The sequence below is a fragment of the Hyaena hyaena genome, unplaced genomic scaffold, assembly GCF_003009895.1.
Source record: "Hyaena hyaena isolate Hyena2069 unplaced genomic scaffold, ASM300989v1 scaffold_606, whole genome shotgun sequence".
Classification (NCBI taxonomy): Eukaryota; Metazoa; Chordata; class Mammalia; order Carnivora; family Hyaenidae; genus Hyaena; species Hyaena hyaena.
The window spans coordinates 492,625-512,663 of NW_024081238.1; the positions used below are offsets into that span (position 1 = coordinate 492,625).

At 35.8% G+C, this 20,039-nt stretch overlaps 1 protein-coding gene across 4 annotated transcripts in view; it reads right to left on the reverse strand.

Moving 5' to 3' along the window:
- Positions 1-15: 15 nt before the first annotated feature.
- The window catches only part of TPR (translocated promoter region, nuclear basket protein), a 62,969-nt gene continuing 42,945 nt past the window's right edge, over positions 16-20,039 (reverse strand). Inside the window, exons 38-51 of one of the 4 annotated variants that reach the window (XM_039257186.1) lie at positions 19,341-19,489; positions 18,661-18,744; positions 14,692-14,892; positions 13,724-13,855; positions 13,444-13,534; positions 10,656-10,840; positions 9,389-9,457; positions 9,181-9,275; positions 7,117-7,223; positions 5,849-5,944; positions 5,566-5,722; positions 3,529-3,647; positions 783-878; positions 16-165 (exon numbers count right to left, since the gene is read on the reverse strand). In XM_039257186.1, coding sequence (XP_039113117.1) covers positions 110-165; positions 783-878; positions 3,529-3,647; positions 5,566-5,722; positions 5,849-5,944; positions 7,117-7,223; positions 9,181-9,275; positions 9,389-9,457; positions 10,656-10,840; positions 13,444-13,534; positions 13,724-13,855; positions 14,692-14,892; positions 18,661-18,744; positions 19,341-19,489 — 1,637 coding nt within the window. In that variant the 3' untranslated portion in view covers positions 16-109. The remainder of the gene's footprint in view (positions 166-782; positions 879-3,528; positions 3,648-5,565; positions 5,723-5,848; positions 5,945-7,116; positions 7,224-9,180; positions 9,276-9,388; positions 9,458-10,655; positions 10,841-13,443; positions 13,535-13,723; positions 13,856-14,691; positions 14,893-18,660; positions 18,745-19,340; positions 19,490-20,039) is intronic. The other 3 variants (XM_039257183.1, XM_039257185.1, XM_039257184.1) reach the window with 3 other exon arrangements.

Consider the following 20,039-nt stretch of genomic DNA (forward strand, 5'->3'; position numbering starts at 1 on the left):
TGAGAGAAGCATACCGATTTAAATACAAAAATGTTTTTAATCTTGACAACCATTACACTAAAACAGGCTTGGACAATCTTATTCACAATTATTACAGTTTACAGGACATTTAATTAATATTTCCTCTATTTATTCCTCCTCTCCCTCCCATTGCATGGCTCACACCTATAAGAGAAAAAAATAACCAAACTGAATGCATCTTTTAAGAAGTTAGCTCAAAACTGGAGTATTCACTTACCTAACTAGGTCATTATAAAAATTGTTTTCAATATCAAATATCTAGATATATAAATATAAAACTCTGTTAGACATTTCACATCTTCAGTGAAAATAAGTACAATTAGATTAATATTTTCATGACACGAATACAACCTCTAATGGTTACATTAGAAAACAGATATTAAAAATTCTAATTCTTTTAACTAAACAGAGTCACAAAGCTTTGTTCTGCTGTATAAGAAGTATAACAATAGACAAAGATGTAATAAATGACTATCTAGTACTCTAACACTTTGGCTTCTCCAAGTCTTACTTTGAATTCAAGGAAGAAATGAATAAATATCAATTCTAAGAACATATTCATTATATATCTACAGTTTACAAGTCTTTCTGTAAGAAGCTTACAGATTAGTAAACATCACATGCTCAACGTGTAATAATTTAATCAATCCTTGAACATAAAAAAAAACCCTAGATACAGTTGGAAGTTTAAGGATCAGAAAACTTGTTCCATGTATTACTATCATACATCCTATCATGTAATCAATATGTCAGAAATTTACCTCTCTGTCTGTTAAACTGACGACCACGGACTCCTTGTCTCAATGTTGTCTGAAGTCTTACTCGTCTGAAAGGCTTTGGTTGACTACTGCTAGTGTCTAAGAAAAAAACACGCACACGTTAAAATTTAAGAAAGCAGGTTACAAAATGCATTTATAATGATAAAATCTAGTTACCAAATGCATGGATAAATGCAGGTGTCCATTTGTTTAATATTTAAAAGTTGTTTGATTTTTAACAAGGGACATTTAACAAACAAAGGGTAAAATGTTAAAAAAAAACTCTTATTTTTAAAAAGGGTACTTGAGGTTTTTCATAATTCACTGCACTCATTTAATAAATATTCACCTAGTGCCTATCCAGGTATCACTGTGCTAGAAGGTGGGAACTACAATAAAAAACCACATTATCACCTCCCTCAAGAAATAACAACCCCTACAATATAATGTGATCCTTATTTGAATCCTCTTGTTTCCAGACACTCCAGATGCAATCATTAGCAAACCTTGCCAGCTCAAATTTAAATATATATCCCCAAATCTGACCTCTTCTCATAAATTAAACTCTACTAGCCTAAAACATCACTGCCTTTACCTTGAAACAGTAAGATATCCTTTGAATTTTCACCTTCTTTCTGCCCATTACACATTTTCAGGTCTCTTATTTACACAGCAGAAAAACTGATACTGTTAAGTCTTTAAGTCAGATCTATTACTACTCTCTTCGAAGCCCTCTAAAAGCTTCCTAAATCCAGGGGACTTGGGTGGCTCAGGTGGGTTAAGCATCTGACTCTTGATCTCGCCTCAGGTCATCGCACAGTTTGTGAGATCGAGCCCCATGTTGGGCTGCACACTGACAGCACAGAGCCTGCTTGGGATTCTCTCTTTGCCCCTGCCCCACTTATGTGCATGTACATGCACGACATACACACACTCTCTCTCTCAAGATAAATAAATGAACTTAAAAAAAATAAAAGCTTCCTAAATTTATGAAAGCCAAAGCAATTACAGTGATCTATGGGCCTTTCCCCTTACCACCCCCTTCTGTCTCCCACTAGTTTCTCTCTGGTCTTACTGTGGTCTTGGCCTCCAGGCTGACCTTAAATATACCACACTGCTGTCTTAGGGGCTCTGCACCTGCTGTATCTCTCATCTGAAACATGCTTTCCCCCAAAAACTGCACAGCTCTGCTCCCTTACCCTTTCCAGGTCTTTACTGTAATGTCATTTTTCTAGTAATGCTTTCTATTGCTTAGTACATGGTAGGCAATCAAATATTTACTGACCAAATGAACAATTGCTCAGATGAGGTGGCTTAAGTGTTTTATATTACCAAAAAACGTCGACATCTTAATTTCATAGTATACTGTAAAAGGGAACAAAACCGTATTCTCTTATGCAAGCCCTGGTGAGATATAACTAGTGCCCACTCTACAGATGAAGAGAATTCTCATGGGACATTAGCACTTTAGTAACTCTGTTATTAATAATTAAGATCATTATGATACTTGAGCTTTGAATGTAATGCACTGAGTTATATAATTTATAGACATTTCTAATTTGATAATTACAACTACCCATATTTTATAATAAAAGAAAGGTGCACACATTTAAAGCTACTAGCTGTAACAAGGCAGATGTGAGATGTGAGCCTAGGGATGTTGGTTCATAGGTTGATGTGTCAGAGAAAAGCACTGAGAAAAGCAGGAGAAGAGATCTCGAGATAGTAAAGCCCCATGACTGAAAAAAGTAATAACTGAGCAGGTCTTCCACAGAACATGGTTCCGTAGCAGAACTTGAAAATTACTGCTATAGGGGCGCCTGGGTGGCTTAGTCGGTTAAGCATCCAACTTTCGCTTAGGTCATGATCTCGCGGTTCGTGGGTTCGAGCCCCGCGTCGGGCTCTGTGCTGTCAGCTCAGAGCCTGGAGCCTGTTTCAGTTTGTGACTCCCTCTCTCTCTGACCCTCCCCTGCTCACGCTGTCTCTCTCTCTCTCTCTCTCCTAGAAATAAAAAAAAACATTAAAAAAAAAAAAAAAAGAAAATTACTGCTATAAACAATTCAAAATAAAAATAATCAGAGTGGATGATGGGTAAGTTCTTCAATAATAAAAGTAATTCCTTACCTAAAAACTTTGAGACAGATAAGCTAGTGTAGTGTATTGTTTTAAAAGTGGGGTCCCTGAAGCCAAACTTCTTGAGTTTGCATCCTGGCTTGTCCATTATTTATTAGCTATATACTATGGCTACATTATTCAACATTTCTGTGCCTCAGTTTTCATATGAGTGATTACTATGTTGGTTTGATGTGAGAATTAAATGAATATATGTAAAGGGCTTAGAATATGGCCTGATACACAGTAAGTGCTTAATAAATGTTCACTACTTTTTTAAAAATGCCAGATAGTTTTTACTGTAGGAAAGATACATAATAATCACCTTTTTCAAAGTTAACCTCACGTACTTGAAAAGAAAGCCAAACTTTGAACTTATATACATCAGTAAATTTCAAATATTTTTTGAGCAACACACCTCCTACCCTTCAACTCTCCAAATCCAACCTCATGTCAGAACCCCCAAATGTAGCAAAAATAACATGAAGTGGCTTTGGCTTCAAGAGGCAGGAGATGGGAAGTAAGGCATTTTAAATCCAGGAAAAAAAAGAATTACCAATTTGTTGTTGATAAAATCGTGTTTTGCCAACAAGTCTGATGGATCGAGGTTGTGCAGTCGTCAAGAGCAGGACCTTACCTACAGAAGAACTGGAAGGAGGATCCTGGCTGGTGGAAGGAAGATCTGACTCATCAGATGCCTGCACAGGTTCTTCTTCCTGCTGGCTATCAATTTCCAAGCCTGCCTCTGAACTAATACTAAGAAAAGAAAATAAAAATTGATTAGAAAATACAAAACTTAACTTCGAGGTATCTGAAATCATTGCCAACCTCTTTTTGATACAGTTTATCACTTAAATAACCTCAAGGTCCCCTCTAACTCAAGGCTGTAGACTCTGACATTGATAACGGTTTGTTTTGTTAAAGGGGCAGTGGAAAAGAGAGCTCAAGTGGCTTTTTCCTTCTTTCTCTCTCACTAGGACATGTTCCAAATTTAGTTTCTGCTTCCCTTGTCATTTTTTTTGACAAAGGATGTTCACATTCTTGACATTCATAAGAGATATATTATCTAGATTTTGAAATCTCAAAACAAGTTTCTAGGAAAGCAGAGTACTGACGTAATTTGTAAGTCACAATTATTAATAACTAATTCACTATGGGCTCTAGCCTAGATGAGACACGCTGTGGGTATGTGATTTCTTGGCTCAGTCCCTGTAATTTCACCACTCTCTCTCCCACTCAGAAAAGCACATCAAAACACATGGAAGTGAGGTAACAGTCCACAGTGCTTAGAATCTACTCCAGTATTATCTTCAAGCTTTAGTACAGTCATTAGTAATAATGTATCTGAAAGATCTCTCTCATAACTACCTGCTTAAGTTGAGAAGTGCTAACGAAGTGTAAAGCACATGGGGCTAAAGGGGTCAAATCCAGTCTAAGCCAGTTACCAGTGGCCTAAGCAAGTTATTTTAACATATTCTGAGTCTGGGCTTTCTCACTGTAAATTGGAGATAATACTTTGCAGAGATTTTGTGTGGGTCAGAAATGACATATACAAAGTGACTTATATACATGGTATGAAATTAATGACAGCTAGGATTCTCAGCAAGGTGTGTAACCTCCCCAAAATTAAGCAGCACTGTGTTAGAGCATAATAACAGGCCTGCTTTTTCTCTCATATGCTAGAATTGGCCTATAATTATGCTATGAAAATATTGATAAGTAAAACAAAATCTTTGAACTCTACCTACGAAGTTTGGGTGCTAGTTCTAGCTATGCTTCTGACTATGAAGTAGTCGAACTTCTTTATTTTATAAAGAATTAGGTTCTGCCTTGAAAGTTAAAAACTTTTCCAAGACCATAGTCCAGGGGTTCTTTGCATTAAATTACTCTACTCCCTCTGGGGTGCCTGGGTGGCTCAGTTGGTTAAGCATCTATCAAGTCATGATCTCATGGTTCAGGAGTTTGAGCTCCGCATTGGGCTGTGTGCTAACAGCTCAGAGCCTAGAGCCTAATTTGGATTTTGTGTTTCCCTCTCTTCTCTCCCTGCCCCTCCTCTGCTTGCGCTATCTCTCAAATAAACATTTAAAAAATTTTTTTTAAATAAATAAAATAAGTTACTCCCTTTAACTTAAAAAATCCAGATGATGTGTCATGAAATATTTCTTTTGTTAAGCTGTTTATAACTGAGGTGTTAAAAAAATGTAGTCAGGTCTTAAAAACTACTAGAAGGTTTCTAATTTTTAAGAAGTCAGTATTTCAGACATCAAGTTCTAAATGCACATAAAGAAAGAATAAATGAGATTCACTCAACAGCCCACTACAAAATGGAAAATGAGTCATTTCCTAATTTTCACAGAAAGACATCTTTATTAGGAAAAAGTTCAAGCAGCTACATTAATGGAAGGGTACCAGTGATTTTAAAGAAATACTTTGTTCTAGAATACATCATCTAATTTTCAGGAAGATAAATGTTTTAAAAATTACTTATCTGCTGTAATAACATCCAAGTCCTAAAATATATTACTCTATGAAAAAACTTAGTCTTCCAAAATGTATGGCTTGGTTTATTTTTGTAATGGGAAGCTACTGGAAATACAGCCGAACCCACTGTCTCCTGGCTAAAGAACAAGTATAAAAGTCTAAAGCAAGCAAAAATTATAAAGTAAACCTTTACCCTTCAGATTCTGCCTCCACAAATACTTCATCTCCATCATCACCCGCTGCTGTTTCATTTGTTGTAGATAAAGTGCCAGTGGACGTTGTCACCATTGGAACTGACTGAGAGGCATGCTCTGAAGCATCAGAGGTGGTACTCTCAGTAAACACGGTCACTTTAAAATGAAAAGAAACAACAACTTTAACTTGGTGGTTTACCGAATCTTTAGGCAGAAGAGGTCTCATAGGCTCCCATTTTACCAAGAAAGCACATAATCTACCAGTCTGCCTGTGATACGTACCAGGGGCTGCCACTTGTAGAGGTGTAGTGGGAACGCTTCGGCCACCTGACTCTTCTTCGTGAGCTAGGAAGAGGGGTGTTTCATACATTCCTAAACCTAAAGACAATTTTAAGTATTAACAAATGATTGAAAGAACATAAAACCGTCAATTTGCCAGATTATCTGAAAGAAAAAAATGAATCCATGGAGATACACAAGTTTGCTTATTTACTTACACAAGTAGCTCACTTAATTAGCGCATCAAGCAAAAATCAATCTGTCAAAAATGTAAATGCAACCAAAACACATCCTTTAAGTTCATGGATACTCAGTAGCCTTTAAAAAAGTACCTAAAATGCTATTCTTGTGATTTCATAGAAGCTAACTTTATTGAGTACCCAACGAAATTGTGTACTATGTTAGAAAATTCCAAAACTACAAGATAGGACTTCCCCTTTCTGCTAAAGAAACTGAATTTCAAGGAGGCTAATTTTCCCCAAATTACAAAGCTAGTAAGTGGCAGCATTTCAATTTACGCCTAGACCTGACTTCTAAGGCTAGGAATTGTCCTAAAAAATAAAAAAAGTCATGTAAAATTGGAATTTATATAAAAAATATAGCATGTGGCTAATAAGGGCTATAGATTAATCTTTTATTTTGGGCTTTCCTTATTCACTTACAAAATACCATACAGCTTCCCACAAATATAGTTGGTTATATGGATGCCGACTGAGGATTAAAAGGTAATTAATTTCTCAAAAGCGTAATTCATTTTCAACAGCCGACTAATATTACTTAATTTAGGGGTCATTTTATGCCACATATTTTAAACATTTTATCTTTCTTACTTTTAATGTCAGTGGATAATATCTAATTAGTTTTATACTTTTAACTAGAAATGTTAAGTATCAAACTAAACATAAAATATGCTGCATTTCTTCCAATAACTTTAAAATGGCTCATTGTGCCTATATATTTATATTGGTCCAACAAATAGTCCTGAAGAGTTAGTACATGTATGACAAATAGGAGCTAGAAGAGATATAAATGTAAAATCTAGTCCTGATGCTCAAAAAACCGAGAACTTGGTTGGAAAGGTAAGATTTATGTGTAAGGCAATGTTTAACAAACAGTAAATATAGCTTTTCCCATAAATCTGCACAGGAGTTACTTAGATATCAATTTTTTTAAAAAAATTATATTTGTCATTTAAAAAAATCATATCAGAATAGCTTATTACTTGAATACATGCAAATTCAGGAGATCTAAGCATTTACTTATCTGTTTACCTCCTTGAGAAGCAAGCTGGCCAAGATCAGAATGACTTGAACTTGTTTGTGGCATATCTTCAGGTGGCCCAAACCGGAATCTAGGAACACCAGCAACCTGTGGGGAGCTAAACAGACAAAAACGAATTTAATATAAAATCTAAAGTTACCATGTTTAAACCTGAATGATGGAAAACAATATAGGAGGAAGAATAAGCACCAAGTAGGAAGAAAACAGACTGGAAATAAAGCTGATAGAGAAATCCTTATAAAAATATCTTCAAAATATCAATTGTCAATGAATTTAATAAGAATATATGTGATTTATATATATGAGATTTATATATGTGATTTATATGTAACTTTCAGCTCTCCTGAAGTATGCCCCACATTTCCTGAATCTGCTGGATCTCTATTTCCACGTAGAAACACTGAAAACAACACAAATCTAAAATGAGAAGCAACAAAAAAAGAGCGAGAATGAAGTCATGAGGCAAAGTTTTATCTTGGGTTTTCACTGCTGACTCATAGATAAGTCACCTCTAGCCCATTTCCTCTCTGAAAGAGCTAACCACATGGATCCCAAGGTCTAGATCAAGTCTAGTATTAGATGGTTAGAAACTTGTTTTCCCCTTGTCCTAATAACACTATCATCCATCTGCCCACCCACAATCCAGAATATACAACAGCATTCTCTCTCTTTGCCCTTGCCTGACCCCACCCTTCCACCTTCCTGCACTAGCCAGCCACTAATATTTATGGATTATTCCTCTGTATTCTCTTAAATCTATTTTCCTTCTTTTTCACATCAACACTATTGCTTTAGTTATGGACGTTTTCTTTCAGGTGGAGTTTTAAACTTATCTTCATAAAGTTATTAAAACCTTGCACTCTGAGCTGCAAGAATCTGATGACTGCCTGTCATTCAGAACCAGCTTACTGGAGTCCGTTTCTGATAGGCTGAGTTTCAGAAGGGAGGGGGAGACACTGATCAGTTGACTTGGAAAACTGTGTTAACCAAGATTGAGTTATGGTTAATTGAACAAGTTTAAAATAGGTTTTGATGGGCATATATTACCACATACTAAAGAACAATCAATCTTTTCCCAAGTCTGTGGAACTTTTTCATTCTGGTATTCAAGTATATCCTATTATGCAGCTAATACTTTCGCTACTTTCACTTGGAAAGCTTTTTCATCCTTTAAGAAGAGTGGTATACTTGCAGTAACCACTGCAAGTTAGCACAGGTTCTAGAGCCAGAATGACTGGTTAGAAATAAAAACTGCCAGTTTCTTGCTGTTTGTTAACATCTCTGTGCTTCCTTATGTGTAAAACAGCAACAATAATGGTGTCTAGGCTCATAGCTATAAAGCTTAAACAAACGGATTCATGGAAATGCTCAATAAGTGGTAAGTATTCTTTTCCAAGACTCAATTCAAGGTTGTCCCCATTAAGTCTCAGATTCATTTCCCCTCACTGTTGCTATAAATCACTTCTTTTGTGTTAAAAAGACTACTGCTTATCCTTTTTTTCCTCCTTCTAGATTGTGTATGTGACAATTTGTTTCCTCATATGCTTGGTTTCTGAAATAATACCATCCATCATGATCAATGCCATTACCAACAAACACCTTCATCAACATCTGCAAGACATTTGCTACGTACTAGGTATTATTCTAATCATCTTAGTATAAATCAGTTCATTTAATTTAAACAACTGCTATGGTAGTAACTACTGCATTATTATGCCCACTAGTAAAATGAAAGCACACAGGAACAGAGAACCTAAATACTGTGACACAGTTGGCAAGCAGTACAGCCAGGTTTCGGACCCGGGCATTCTGACTCCAGAGTCTGTGATCTTAACACTGTTATACTGCCTTTAAATTTCAAATTCCTAATGGAAGCAACTATATTTCACCTTTATATCGTTTTCCCCAACTCTACATCCTCAACCCTCCTACCCCAGTGCTCAGGACACAAAGGGAACTCAGTAAGTAATGAACCACTGAAATATAAACAAACTGACAGGGAAAAAGGAAGAATATGATTAGTCACAAAATATGTTTCTTGTTTGTAAACTTACTGAATTGCTTCAGCAAACCCATCTGTGCGATGTGGTACTACAAGAGTTGGAGTACTGGGAACTGTTCTGTCCTCGTCATCAAAAAAGTGCTGCTGCTGAAATGAAGGCAGAAAATGGGGAATCACAGGCATGACAGTAACACACATAGGGACTACATAAGTATTTGCTGAACAAATGAGTCACTCTCACGTAAGGGGTCGATAGTTACCATGCCACCTATTCCCGGAGTCAACTGAAGCCCACGTCCTACAGACTGCCTCCGAGTCATCTGAATTCTCTGCGTCAAGAAGGGAATTACATTTGTTTTAAGGAATCAGGCAATGAAACGAGAACCAAATACCAACAGATCTAGCTTAGTAAACTGGTCTTTAGAGAACTGAATGTTAGCAGGTAATGTAACCATTGGGGTATTTTTTCAGGAAAAATTGCTAATATTTGCACTATAGAAATCAGTTTTAAATAGCAGTTAAGTTTTTAATTGCATAGACTGTCATACTGACCAACAAATATTTTAGTAACCAATAGACAAAATATTAACCAATATTTAAAATCAATCTCTGGTCCTATTTTATTTGTATGTAGCTAATTGACTTTCTATTTCCTTAATTTAAGGTATTAGGAAATGTGCCTTTGGATCTTAAAGCTTAATTATTCTTTGTAGCTCAAACAGCAATATGTTCTTCACATAAACTGTTGCCCAATTTAGGTAATTCTAAATTGGGAGATTTGGTACATATTGCAGGATCCATATACAACCCATGAAGGCTATATTTTTACATAATGAGGTTATTTTCATTTGTGATATTTTAGAAGAATCTACACTTGACAGTTTTCCGTACACCATAATGCATGGTAAGAGTCAAGCTAGATTACTAAAAGCCTTAGTAGTTGTCCCGCAGTTTAAGAGTTTCTGATGAAGAGATGTCCAACCGTATTACAAAGAGTGCTACATGCTAAGGGTTGTTAACTCTTTCATTAATTAGGAAAGTGGAAATTAATATGTACGAATGAAATAAAATGAGAGAAAAAAGTTTTGTTAAGCAGAACAGCAATTTCCTTTTGAAGAAAAAACATGTGCACCTTAGAAAAAGAAACCTTCAAAATACATGGTGATATGCTGCTAAAATAAAATTTACTTTAATTAAAATCCCAGAAACCATTTTCCTTTTTGAACCTTCAGAAAAAGTGACCAGACCTTTATTTGCGATGACTGTAACCATTTCAATTTATACACAACTTTCAGTAAGCCTTGCTTTTCCAAAACTCACTTCATTTATGAAGTAAATTACTGCCATATTTTAAGAAAAAGCAGTAAGAGTTTAGTTTCAGTTCAAAAAACTTTATAAAAACATGTTAAAACATTACAAAGTTCATTTAACTTCTGGAAAAAGTAGTATCTTATGGAAAGGAGGAGAGATAAATTTAGCCAAGCATTTTTTTACTTTCTTTTTCAGATTGACCAGTACTTTTAATACCTGAACTGGTGGTCCCAATTCCTGAGGTGGAGCATGAATGGTCAGTCGTGGGGGCAGAGGGTGTGGAGGGCGTCTTGGAGACTGAGGTGCTCTAGGAGTCTGTCTTTCAGATGCTGATGATGGCTGTTGTTCTCTAGAAATGTCTTGGGAAAAAGATGGCTCTGCAGTACCTGTATTGCCTTCACCTATAGGAAGAGAGAAGCTTATTTTGAACTATTCAATTTATCACAGAATAACCTGGACAATCCCCTACAAGTGTAAATCTTGCCCCTAGGAATGTTCACCTCACTAATGCTTTCAGAAGGAAAGTAGTGAGGTGTGGACAACAGGAGTGCAATTGTCAGCTGTGCGGCCGTAGGCAAGTCCCTTAACCTCTCTGAGTCTACTTCTTTGGTTGGTTAATGGAACCAACCAAAAGGTACTTTTGTATTTTGGATTTCTTAAACTTGTAATTTCAACGTCTTGGCCTTCAGATGTCTAGGTCTTGTACACACATGGTAAAAACAACAGAAGGTGTTTCCAAGTGGGAAAGTAAATAGGCTATCACAGAATTTAGTAGTTTTAAAAGTCTGAGGTGTGGAATCAGATTCTAGCTATAACATTTAATAGCTATGTGATCTTTTTTTTTTTTTTTTCAACTAATCTCTATGCCCAACATGGGGCTCAAACTCACAACCCCGAGATTTAAGAGTTGTTCTACCGACTACATGTTCTGAGCCAACCAGGTGTCCGTCTCAGATTCTTAATTGGTACCTAAACCAGTAAGCTTATCGTAAGAATTAAACACAGTTGACACTTGACAGGTTTGAACTGCACAGGTCCATATATGCAGATTTTTTACAGTGCAGTACAATAAATCTATTTTCTCTTCATGACTGTCTTAATGATGTTTTCTTTTCTCTAGCTTCCCTTATTATAAGAACACAGTATATGATACAACATGTAAAAACATGTTAATTGTTATATGATATCACTAAGGCTTCTGGGTCAACAGTCAGCAATTAGTAGCTAAGTTTTGGGGGTCAGAAGTTATACTTGAATTTCTGACCATGCAGGGGGGTTGGCATTCTTAACCTTGGCATTTTTCTTTCTTTTTTTTTTTTTTTAATGTTTTATTTATTTTTGAGATAGAGATAGAGACAGTGTGAGCAGGGGAGGGTCAGAGAGAGAGGGAGACACAGAAACTGAAACAGGCTCCAGGCTCTGAGCTATTCCTAAGCACAGAGCCCGATGCCGGGCTTGAACCCACAAACTGTGAGATCATGACCTGAGCCGAAGTCGGACGCTTAACCGACTGAGCCACCCAGGTGCCCCAACCTTGGCATTTTTCAATTTAACATAGGTACAGGTGCTCAGGAAAAGCATTCTCTTTGTGACTTTTTGGCAACATACCAAATACATCCACTAACTTAATTTTATCCAGATCACTAGGCCTATTTTTGATTATAAAAAAGCAAGTCTCCAGCAAGTATTCAATGAACACCTACAATATGCTTTGTATCTGGGAAAAATGGCTACGAACATTGGCCCTGAAAAACTTAATACTTAATAAGGGCTAAACATATTTCTTCTTGTATCGTGACACACAGAATGTTTCTTAAATCTACAAAATGTTTTATAAAATGTAAATTATGCCTCCAAATGATCATTAATCTCCTTATAAGTCCCTTAAAAAGTAATAATGTATTTTAGTATATGGTCTAATATTATTTTCTTAAAAAATTTAAAAGCTGAAAGGTTGCTTATGCACTTGCTTTATCTTAATTCAAATGAGCATGTATCTTCCATTTTTTTAAAGTTTATTTATTTCGAAAAAGAGAAAGTAAGGGAGAGAGAGAGGTAGGGAAGGGCAGAGGAAGAGGGAAAGACAGAATCCCAAGCAGGCTCTGCACTATCAGCACAGAGCCGACACAGGTCTTGAACTCACAAACTGTGAGATCATGACCTAGGCCAAAGTCAAGAGATGGATATTTAACCAACTATCTATCAGCACAGAGCCGACACAGGTCTTGAACTCACAAACTGTGAGATCATGACCTGGGCCAAAGCCAAGAGTTGGATATTTAACCACAAGCCCCATAACTTGCATTTTTAAATGTGCAGGTTTACACAGAACCTCAGACATACTGTTTTCCCAATAGCCTAAATATAGACCATTTATGATTTTGGCTCTAGTATTATCTGTAAAACCAGGATATTAGACCAGATGATCACCAATTCTTTAAAACACATTTAAAAATGATTCTAAAATAAAATTTTCTATAATTTTCAGAATCATTTAATACCTACAATATTTCAATGAGGTCTGGACTCATCCTTTAAAATATTTAACAAAAAGCATGCTAAAATGGCCATAGTATCTTTTATTCAATGGAAAACCAGTCAACATTGCAAAGCTCCAATACCCACAAATCTTTAAATGTACTGCTTGATTTAGACAACCTCTTTTGGCTATGAACTGCTTTTACTGCTGTTAGAGGTCACTGATATTGAATATTTTCCACTGAATAAAAACAGCAGCAACACACTACATTTACAATACTTTACAGACTTTGGAATGTTTGAATCTTACAGAAGTTTGATGTGGCAGAAAAGACAGTATAATGACTTTGGTGATGAATATAGTAGACTTTATATGAGAGAATAGTAATAAAGCTAGAATAAGCTAATCTCTTGCTTGCTAATTTACTAACCAAGTTTTATTACTCACATGATAATCAAATGTATCCTAGTTTAGAAAATATTACCAGAAGTATTCAAGTAAAAATGTCTCTGAAAAAAGTCTCACCACTGTTCTGAGAATCAGCAGCTCTCTGACTACTTTCACCTCCACCCATACTTTCTTCTGTTTCTGTACCCGGATCAGTCCCATCACCACCCTAGAAACAAAACATGATGACTAAGTGCAAATATACCAGTTGCCTTAAACACATAAGAAACTAAATCACAATAACAACAAACAAAGAGACCCAAAGGTATAAAAGGCATTAGTGTTCTGAGAATACAGACCTTTGTATACCCCTGGAAACAGTATGTTTTCTAGCAAGTTCTTAATTCTAGCCACTTACCTCAGCATCATCAGCTTCATAGCCGTCATTGCCATCTGCACTACCAGTGCCTTCATTACTATCTTCACCCTCATCTCCCATCCCTGTGTCATCCTCATCATCATCCTCATCTTCCTCATCTTCTTCATAATCCTAGCAGAAAAATTCCCAAGGAAAAAAAGATCTGCGATGTAGCACACATGTTCTGCACATCCTAATGGCATGTTTAACAATTTCAATGACACACCAGTGATCGGGATACAGGAGCTGTCCTGAGATTGCAGGGCATTATTTCAGTGGCAGCAAATAGCACAACTGTGAGACTTGCTGGAATGAGTACCATAATTATTACTTCTGTATCTTAACTGTTCACGTGAGATCAGTTCAAAGATCAAAGCTCCAAAATGTCCAAAAAGTGTTAGGGTCCACTTAATACTCAATTTAAAAAGTGGGATTGAGGAAAAAAATACTGAATTTATACTAAACTTTGAGCTTTTAAAAACCACTGTTTGATTAATGAAAGAATCTAAAATGAACAGTTGTCAATAATAATTCCCCAAATGAAAAATAAAAAGTTTCACTTAAAATATTCTTCAATTATAACAAAAAACCACAAAGAACAAAACAAAAAAAGCCCACAAAAAGTTCCATTATTTTTGAAAAAAGTATGTGACTATACAAGAAAAAAAGCAACCCTACTTTTTTTATCTCTAGAAATGATAGAGCTTACAATTAAATCGTTAGTTATCAATAAGATTTAGCAAATTCTAAAAGGGCTTAGCAATTAAAAAAAAAAAAAGATGGATTTTTCATCACTTGTTCTATGCTCAATTTCATTATAAAATGTTAATTACAGAACTATTGGGATAAAAAAAGCAAAATAATCTATTTAAACTGACAGGGAAGCAGATGTTACTGGTTAATGATTTAGCAGTTCTAAAGATTTGAGCATTATGTATAGCACTTTAAAAACAATGGTTGATTTTTACCTCATGTTCTCCATCATTTTCATCATCATCCTCTTCTTCATCATCACTGTCAATTACAATGACATCATCTCCTTTGCCTTGACCATCTTGGGATGAAGTTGTCGTTTGCTGATCTGACTGAAGGGGTCCAAGGTCTATTTGTAGAGACTGAGAGGTTTCTTCACTATCTTCCATAGGAGTATAATCTCCCTGGGTGACTCCCTTTTAAGAGTGTTGGGGGGGGGGGAAACTTGAAAATTTTTTTTAAGTCAAATATACTTAAAACTATCAGTGAGATGTTGTATATCTAAGACAAAAAAACCACTTGTGGTTGTCCAACATAAACGTAAAGTGATCCACAATGACTCACATATGTGATTTTCAATTTTCTAGTAGTCATTTATAAAAAGAAATAAGTGAAATCAGTTTAATATTAACATATACAAAATATTTCAGTATGTAATCAAACTAAAAATTATTACATAGGTATTCTACCTTTTAAAATTTATAATTAAGTCCTTTAATATCCAATGTAGATTTTATACTCATAGCCTATCTCAATTCAGACTAGCTCTGTTTCAAGTGTTCAATAGCTAATGTGATTAGTTAACAGTGCAGTTGCAGACCAAAGTCAGAAAAAAAGAAATACTGAGAGAGGGCAAGATGGAGGAGAAGCAGGGAGCTCCGTGCATTTCGCTTGCACCCATCTCTCAAACAGAGAAGGCCTGAAGTCATAAGACACGGAGCCACAGGAGTTTGGGAAGATAAAGAGACAGAACACATTGGGAACGAAACCTCATAAGTGCAGCTACCTCAAGAAACAAGCCAAAGTACACATGGTGGAGAGTCCCAAATACCACTACGAGTAGGAAAACAAAATAACCAAATGCTCAACAAGAGAAACCAAGAGACACCGTTCAAAGAACACTTCTTGAACGGACAGCCCCTGAAAAGTCAAAGAGCCCTCATTAATACAGCAGAACTCGCAGGGGCAGAGTATACAACAAGCTTTTAAAATTAACAAGAGATAGAAAGCTAACCAAAATGACGAAATTGAGGAACTCTCCTCCAAAGAAATTCCAGGAAGAAATGACAGCTAAAGAACTGCTCAAAACAGATAATAAGCAACATAACTGAACAAGAATTTAGAACAAGAATCATAAAATTAACCACTGGGCTTGAAAAAAGCATGGAGGACATCAGAGAAACTATTGCTACAAATTATGGAGCTCAAAAATAGTTATGATGAATTAAAAGACGCTATAAATGAGATACCTAATAAAATGGAGGCATCCAATGCACGCATTGAAGAGGCATAAAGGAGAATAAGCGATTTAGAAGACATATTTATAGAAAAAGAGGAAACTGAGAAAAAGAGAGAGAAACTGATCCAGGAACATGAAAGAAGAGTTGGAGAGCTCAAAAAATTAACAATAGAACTCTCCTATGACACAGCAATAGCACTACCAGGAATTTACCCAAGGGATACAGGAGTGCTGATGCACAGGGGCACATGTACCTCAATGTTCACAGCAGCACTCTCAACAATAGCCGAAACATGGAAAGAGACTAAGTGTCCATCAACGGACGAATGGATCAAGAAGATGTGGTTTATCTATACAATGGAATACTACATGGCAAAGAGAAAGAATGAAATCTGGCCATGTTTAGCAACATGGATGGACCTTGAGGGTGTTATGTTGAGCGAAATAGGTCAGGTAAAGAAGGACAGCTACCATATGTTTGCACGTATAGGAGGATTAGGTAGAAATTAACGGAGGACCGTGGGGGAGAAGAAAGGGGGAAAGGCAGTGGAGGGAGAGGGAGGCAAACCATGAGAGACTCTTGAATGCCGAGAAAAAACTGAGGGCAGATGGGGTGGGAGGGGAGTGGAATGGGTGTGATGGGCATGGAGGAGGGCACTTGTGGGGATGAGCACTGGGTGCTATATGGAAACCAACTTGACAATAAACTATTTAAAAAAAAAAAGAATATTCACGGGCCTGCAATTTATTATTATTATTAAAAAAAACTTATTTCCCAAATCAGAAATAGCCTGGAAAACACACTAAACAAAATAAGCTATTATTACTGTCTGTTTTTTAAACAGCTGAATGCATGAGTGGGGGAGGGGCAGAATAAGAGGAGAACAGAATCCAAAACAGGCTCCAGGCTCTGAGCTGTCAGCAGAGCCTGATGCGGGGCTGGAACTCGTGATCCACAAGATTATGACAGGTGCTAACGTCAGAAGCTCAACAGGCTGAGCCACCCAGGTGCTCCTATTATTATGGTCTTTTTACAAAGGAACTTCTCTCCCTAAAAACTCGCTATACTAAGCCTTCAAACCACACTAAAGACAATTAGATGTGAAAATAATTCTTTGCCTAATTCACTCTCATGATTCTATCTTGTTAGCCTCTGAAATAAACTGTAATTTAAGCTTTATTTTTGTTATTAACTAGAAAAAATTAAATGCCTACTTTTTGGTTAAGCACTCAGCAGAATCTGTTTTTTACACAAGCCCAAAACAATGTCTTGTGAACTCATTCACAAAGATTATATTTGCTGTAATGGAAAAAAATGAATAATTCATGATATAATTAAAAACGTGCTACAAAGGGACATGCATATTTCAAGAATAGCAATGCTAACAAAGAACATTTGCTTCGTTGTCAGAAAATCTGAAAAATGAACTGTTACACATCAGTAGATAGTGCTAAAAATGGACTGGAATGCCAAATGGTACTTCTGAGTCATGGGCAATTTTGCCAATCTCAAGAAAAAGCTTTGTACAGATTTTACTATAATTTGGTCAAGTCTGGCAATAAGTTAGACATTCAAGTATTATTTCAGAATTGTTTTTATGCTGTTCAGATAGGACACTCTGAAAGATACATAAAATAGAGCTCATTTAGGGTACCATTCATTCATCTTTAAGGTTTAGTTTTCTAAGGAAACTATTTTGAGGAAAATAGGGAAAATTAACTTAAAAATTAATGCATCTAAGAAACTAAAATTTATTTGCAATCAATGGTTGTTTACGATCTGCTTGAAAAAATTCCTTAATTTTATATAGATAATTTTAGAATGATTCTAAAAATTTATCCCAACAGAAAGTACTATTTCATGCTGAGGAGTATAATTAGAAACTAGACAGCTGACTTTAAGTACTAGCAGAAGTTGGGTAGTTAATTATCTGAGCATCATATAACAAGGCTGTTGAGGATTAAATTAATAAATGCTAATTTCCCAGAGCACTTGGCATGCATAGTAGAGAACTGTGTTAATTATCAGTAAACTATTAGTATTACTGCATCATAATTTCTCAATTATTGTGGAAGAGGAATAGAAGAAAAGTAATAGTACCTAAAATAGTACCTGCCACGTATTTTTAGTGTTTACGATACTAAAAATCATGTTATGTTATTCGAACAGATGAGAAGATTAAGGCTTAGGGAGCATCAGTGACTTGCTGTAGTCACACAACTTCTAAGTGGTATAGGAACAGAACCAATGGTTTATAGCTTCAGAGTCTACACACTAGCGAGGCTGCCTCTGGAGAAGCCTCACAGTTCAAAAATTGAAAAAAATATACAAATGTATTTCCTTTCATAGCTTATTTTAATCCAGTAAGAGAAGCAAAAAAGGGGAGAGCAATAAAGGACCATGAAAGGGGCACTGTGGATTAACTCAAGACTCAACCAGCACTCATCTTTCCAAAGAGTTAAGAATGGATAATCTTTACTCATGACAATTCTTAGCCTGCAAAAATCTGTGCTAAGTATAATAATAACATCTCTTTAACAAAGTTTATAAGACAGTATACTAATTAGGAGTAAAACAAAAAGGAAATTGCAATGGTAATTCCAATATTTCATTAAATATAAAAGCACGAAGTTTAAAAAATAGTCTAAATAATGTTTCAATTTGTCAAAGCTGATTCCATTCATTAAACACAGCAATTTATTACTTTAAATGTGTTTTACTTACTTCTCCAATAGAATCTTGTGAATCTTGGTTGTATACTTGAGTCTCTACCTCTCCATCAGTACTTTCTTCTCCCATAACTTCTTCCTGACTCATAATATACAAGTGTGTTAACCAGATCAATTCACTAGATAGAGTCACCTGCTCACCTAGTTTTCCCAATAAAACTTTATAATCTTATGAAGCTGCTCTTTCATTACATACATAGAAATGCTCTTATATTTATATAATATAATCAACCACATTCCTCTTCAGTATAAGTTTATAAACACTAATTAAATACATGCTAAGGAAATTAATTTAGTAGTCTTAATTTAAGTTTCATGGTATTTTTGCTCCGACAAAAGAAAATAAAGGAGTACAGTTTTGGTTAATCTGAGAAAGATGGCAGGCAATAGTTTACAAATGTCCACGAGATATAAACTCCTTATTCTTTGATTTAAAAAAACCCCACTCAACTTTGAAATGGAATACAAGTTTTTATAACTTTTTTAAACCGAAATGGGAAATAATTCAGTTAAAAATTATGCCAAGAATTATAAAAAAAAAAATGTTGGCAACAGCAACAATACCTGAGCTATCAGTTGAAGCTTTGCAGTAAGTTCATTAAGAGTTTTCTAGGTAATCGATTTTGGCTCCAACAGGTCCATTCACCTAATAGTGTGAATGAAAGAATATCTTACCTCAGTTCCTACAGGGGTGACACTTTTCAACTTCTTTGGAAGAGGCATTTCTACTGTATCATCAGAGACTTGGTCAGATGCTTCTATGGCGCTATCCTCTTCCTCTTCACGTGTCCGTTTAGGCAAAGAAGAACTTGGAGTAGCTGACACTTTGAAATTACATAATTTAAATCTTGAATTAGAGGATGATAACTGAATGAAACAAAGTAAATACCTGAAACATTTTGGTCACTTAACTAAAGAAAGACACAGTAAACACTTAACTGAACAGTTTAACGTAATTTATTCCTGTTAACATATGTGTAAACAAAGAACAACGGGGGTGCCTGGGTGGCTCAGTCGGTTAAGTGAACAACTCTTGATTTCGGCTCAGGCCATGATCTCATGGTTGTGAGATGAGCCCAGATGGGCTCTACACTGGGTGTGGAGCCTGTTTAAGATTCTCTCTCCTTCTCCCTCTTACCCTCCCCCGTACATCTGTTCTGAATCAATGGTCTTATACTATCAATGTTACCTGTGGTTAATAAACCCCATCAACTTATACAGTGACACATTTGATTCACTGTGTACTGATACATAATTGGTATTCAGAAGTTTACATAGGAACTTCTATTGTTATAAAACCCAAGACTCCTTGGATAAAAAAAAATTTACATTGTATGTTTAGATTTGAAAATCTTCTATGGTCTTCTCTTACAT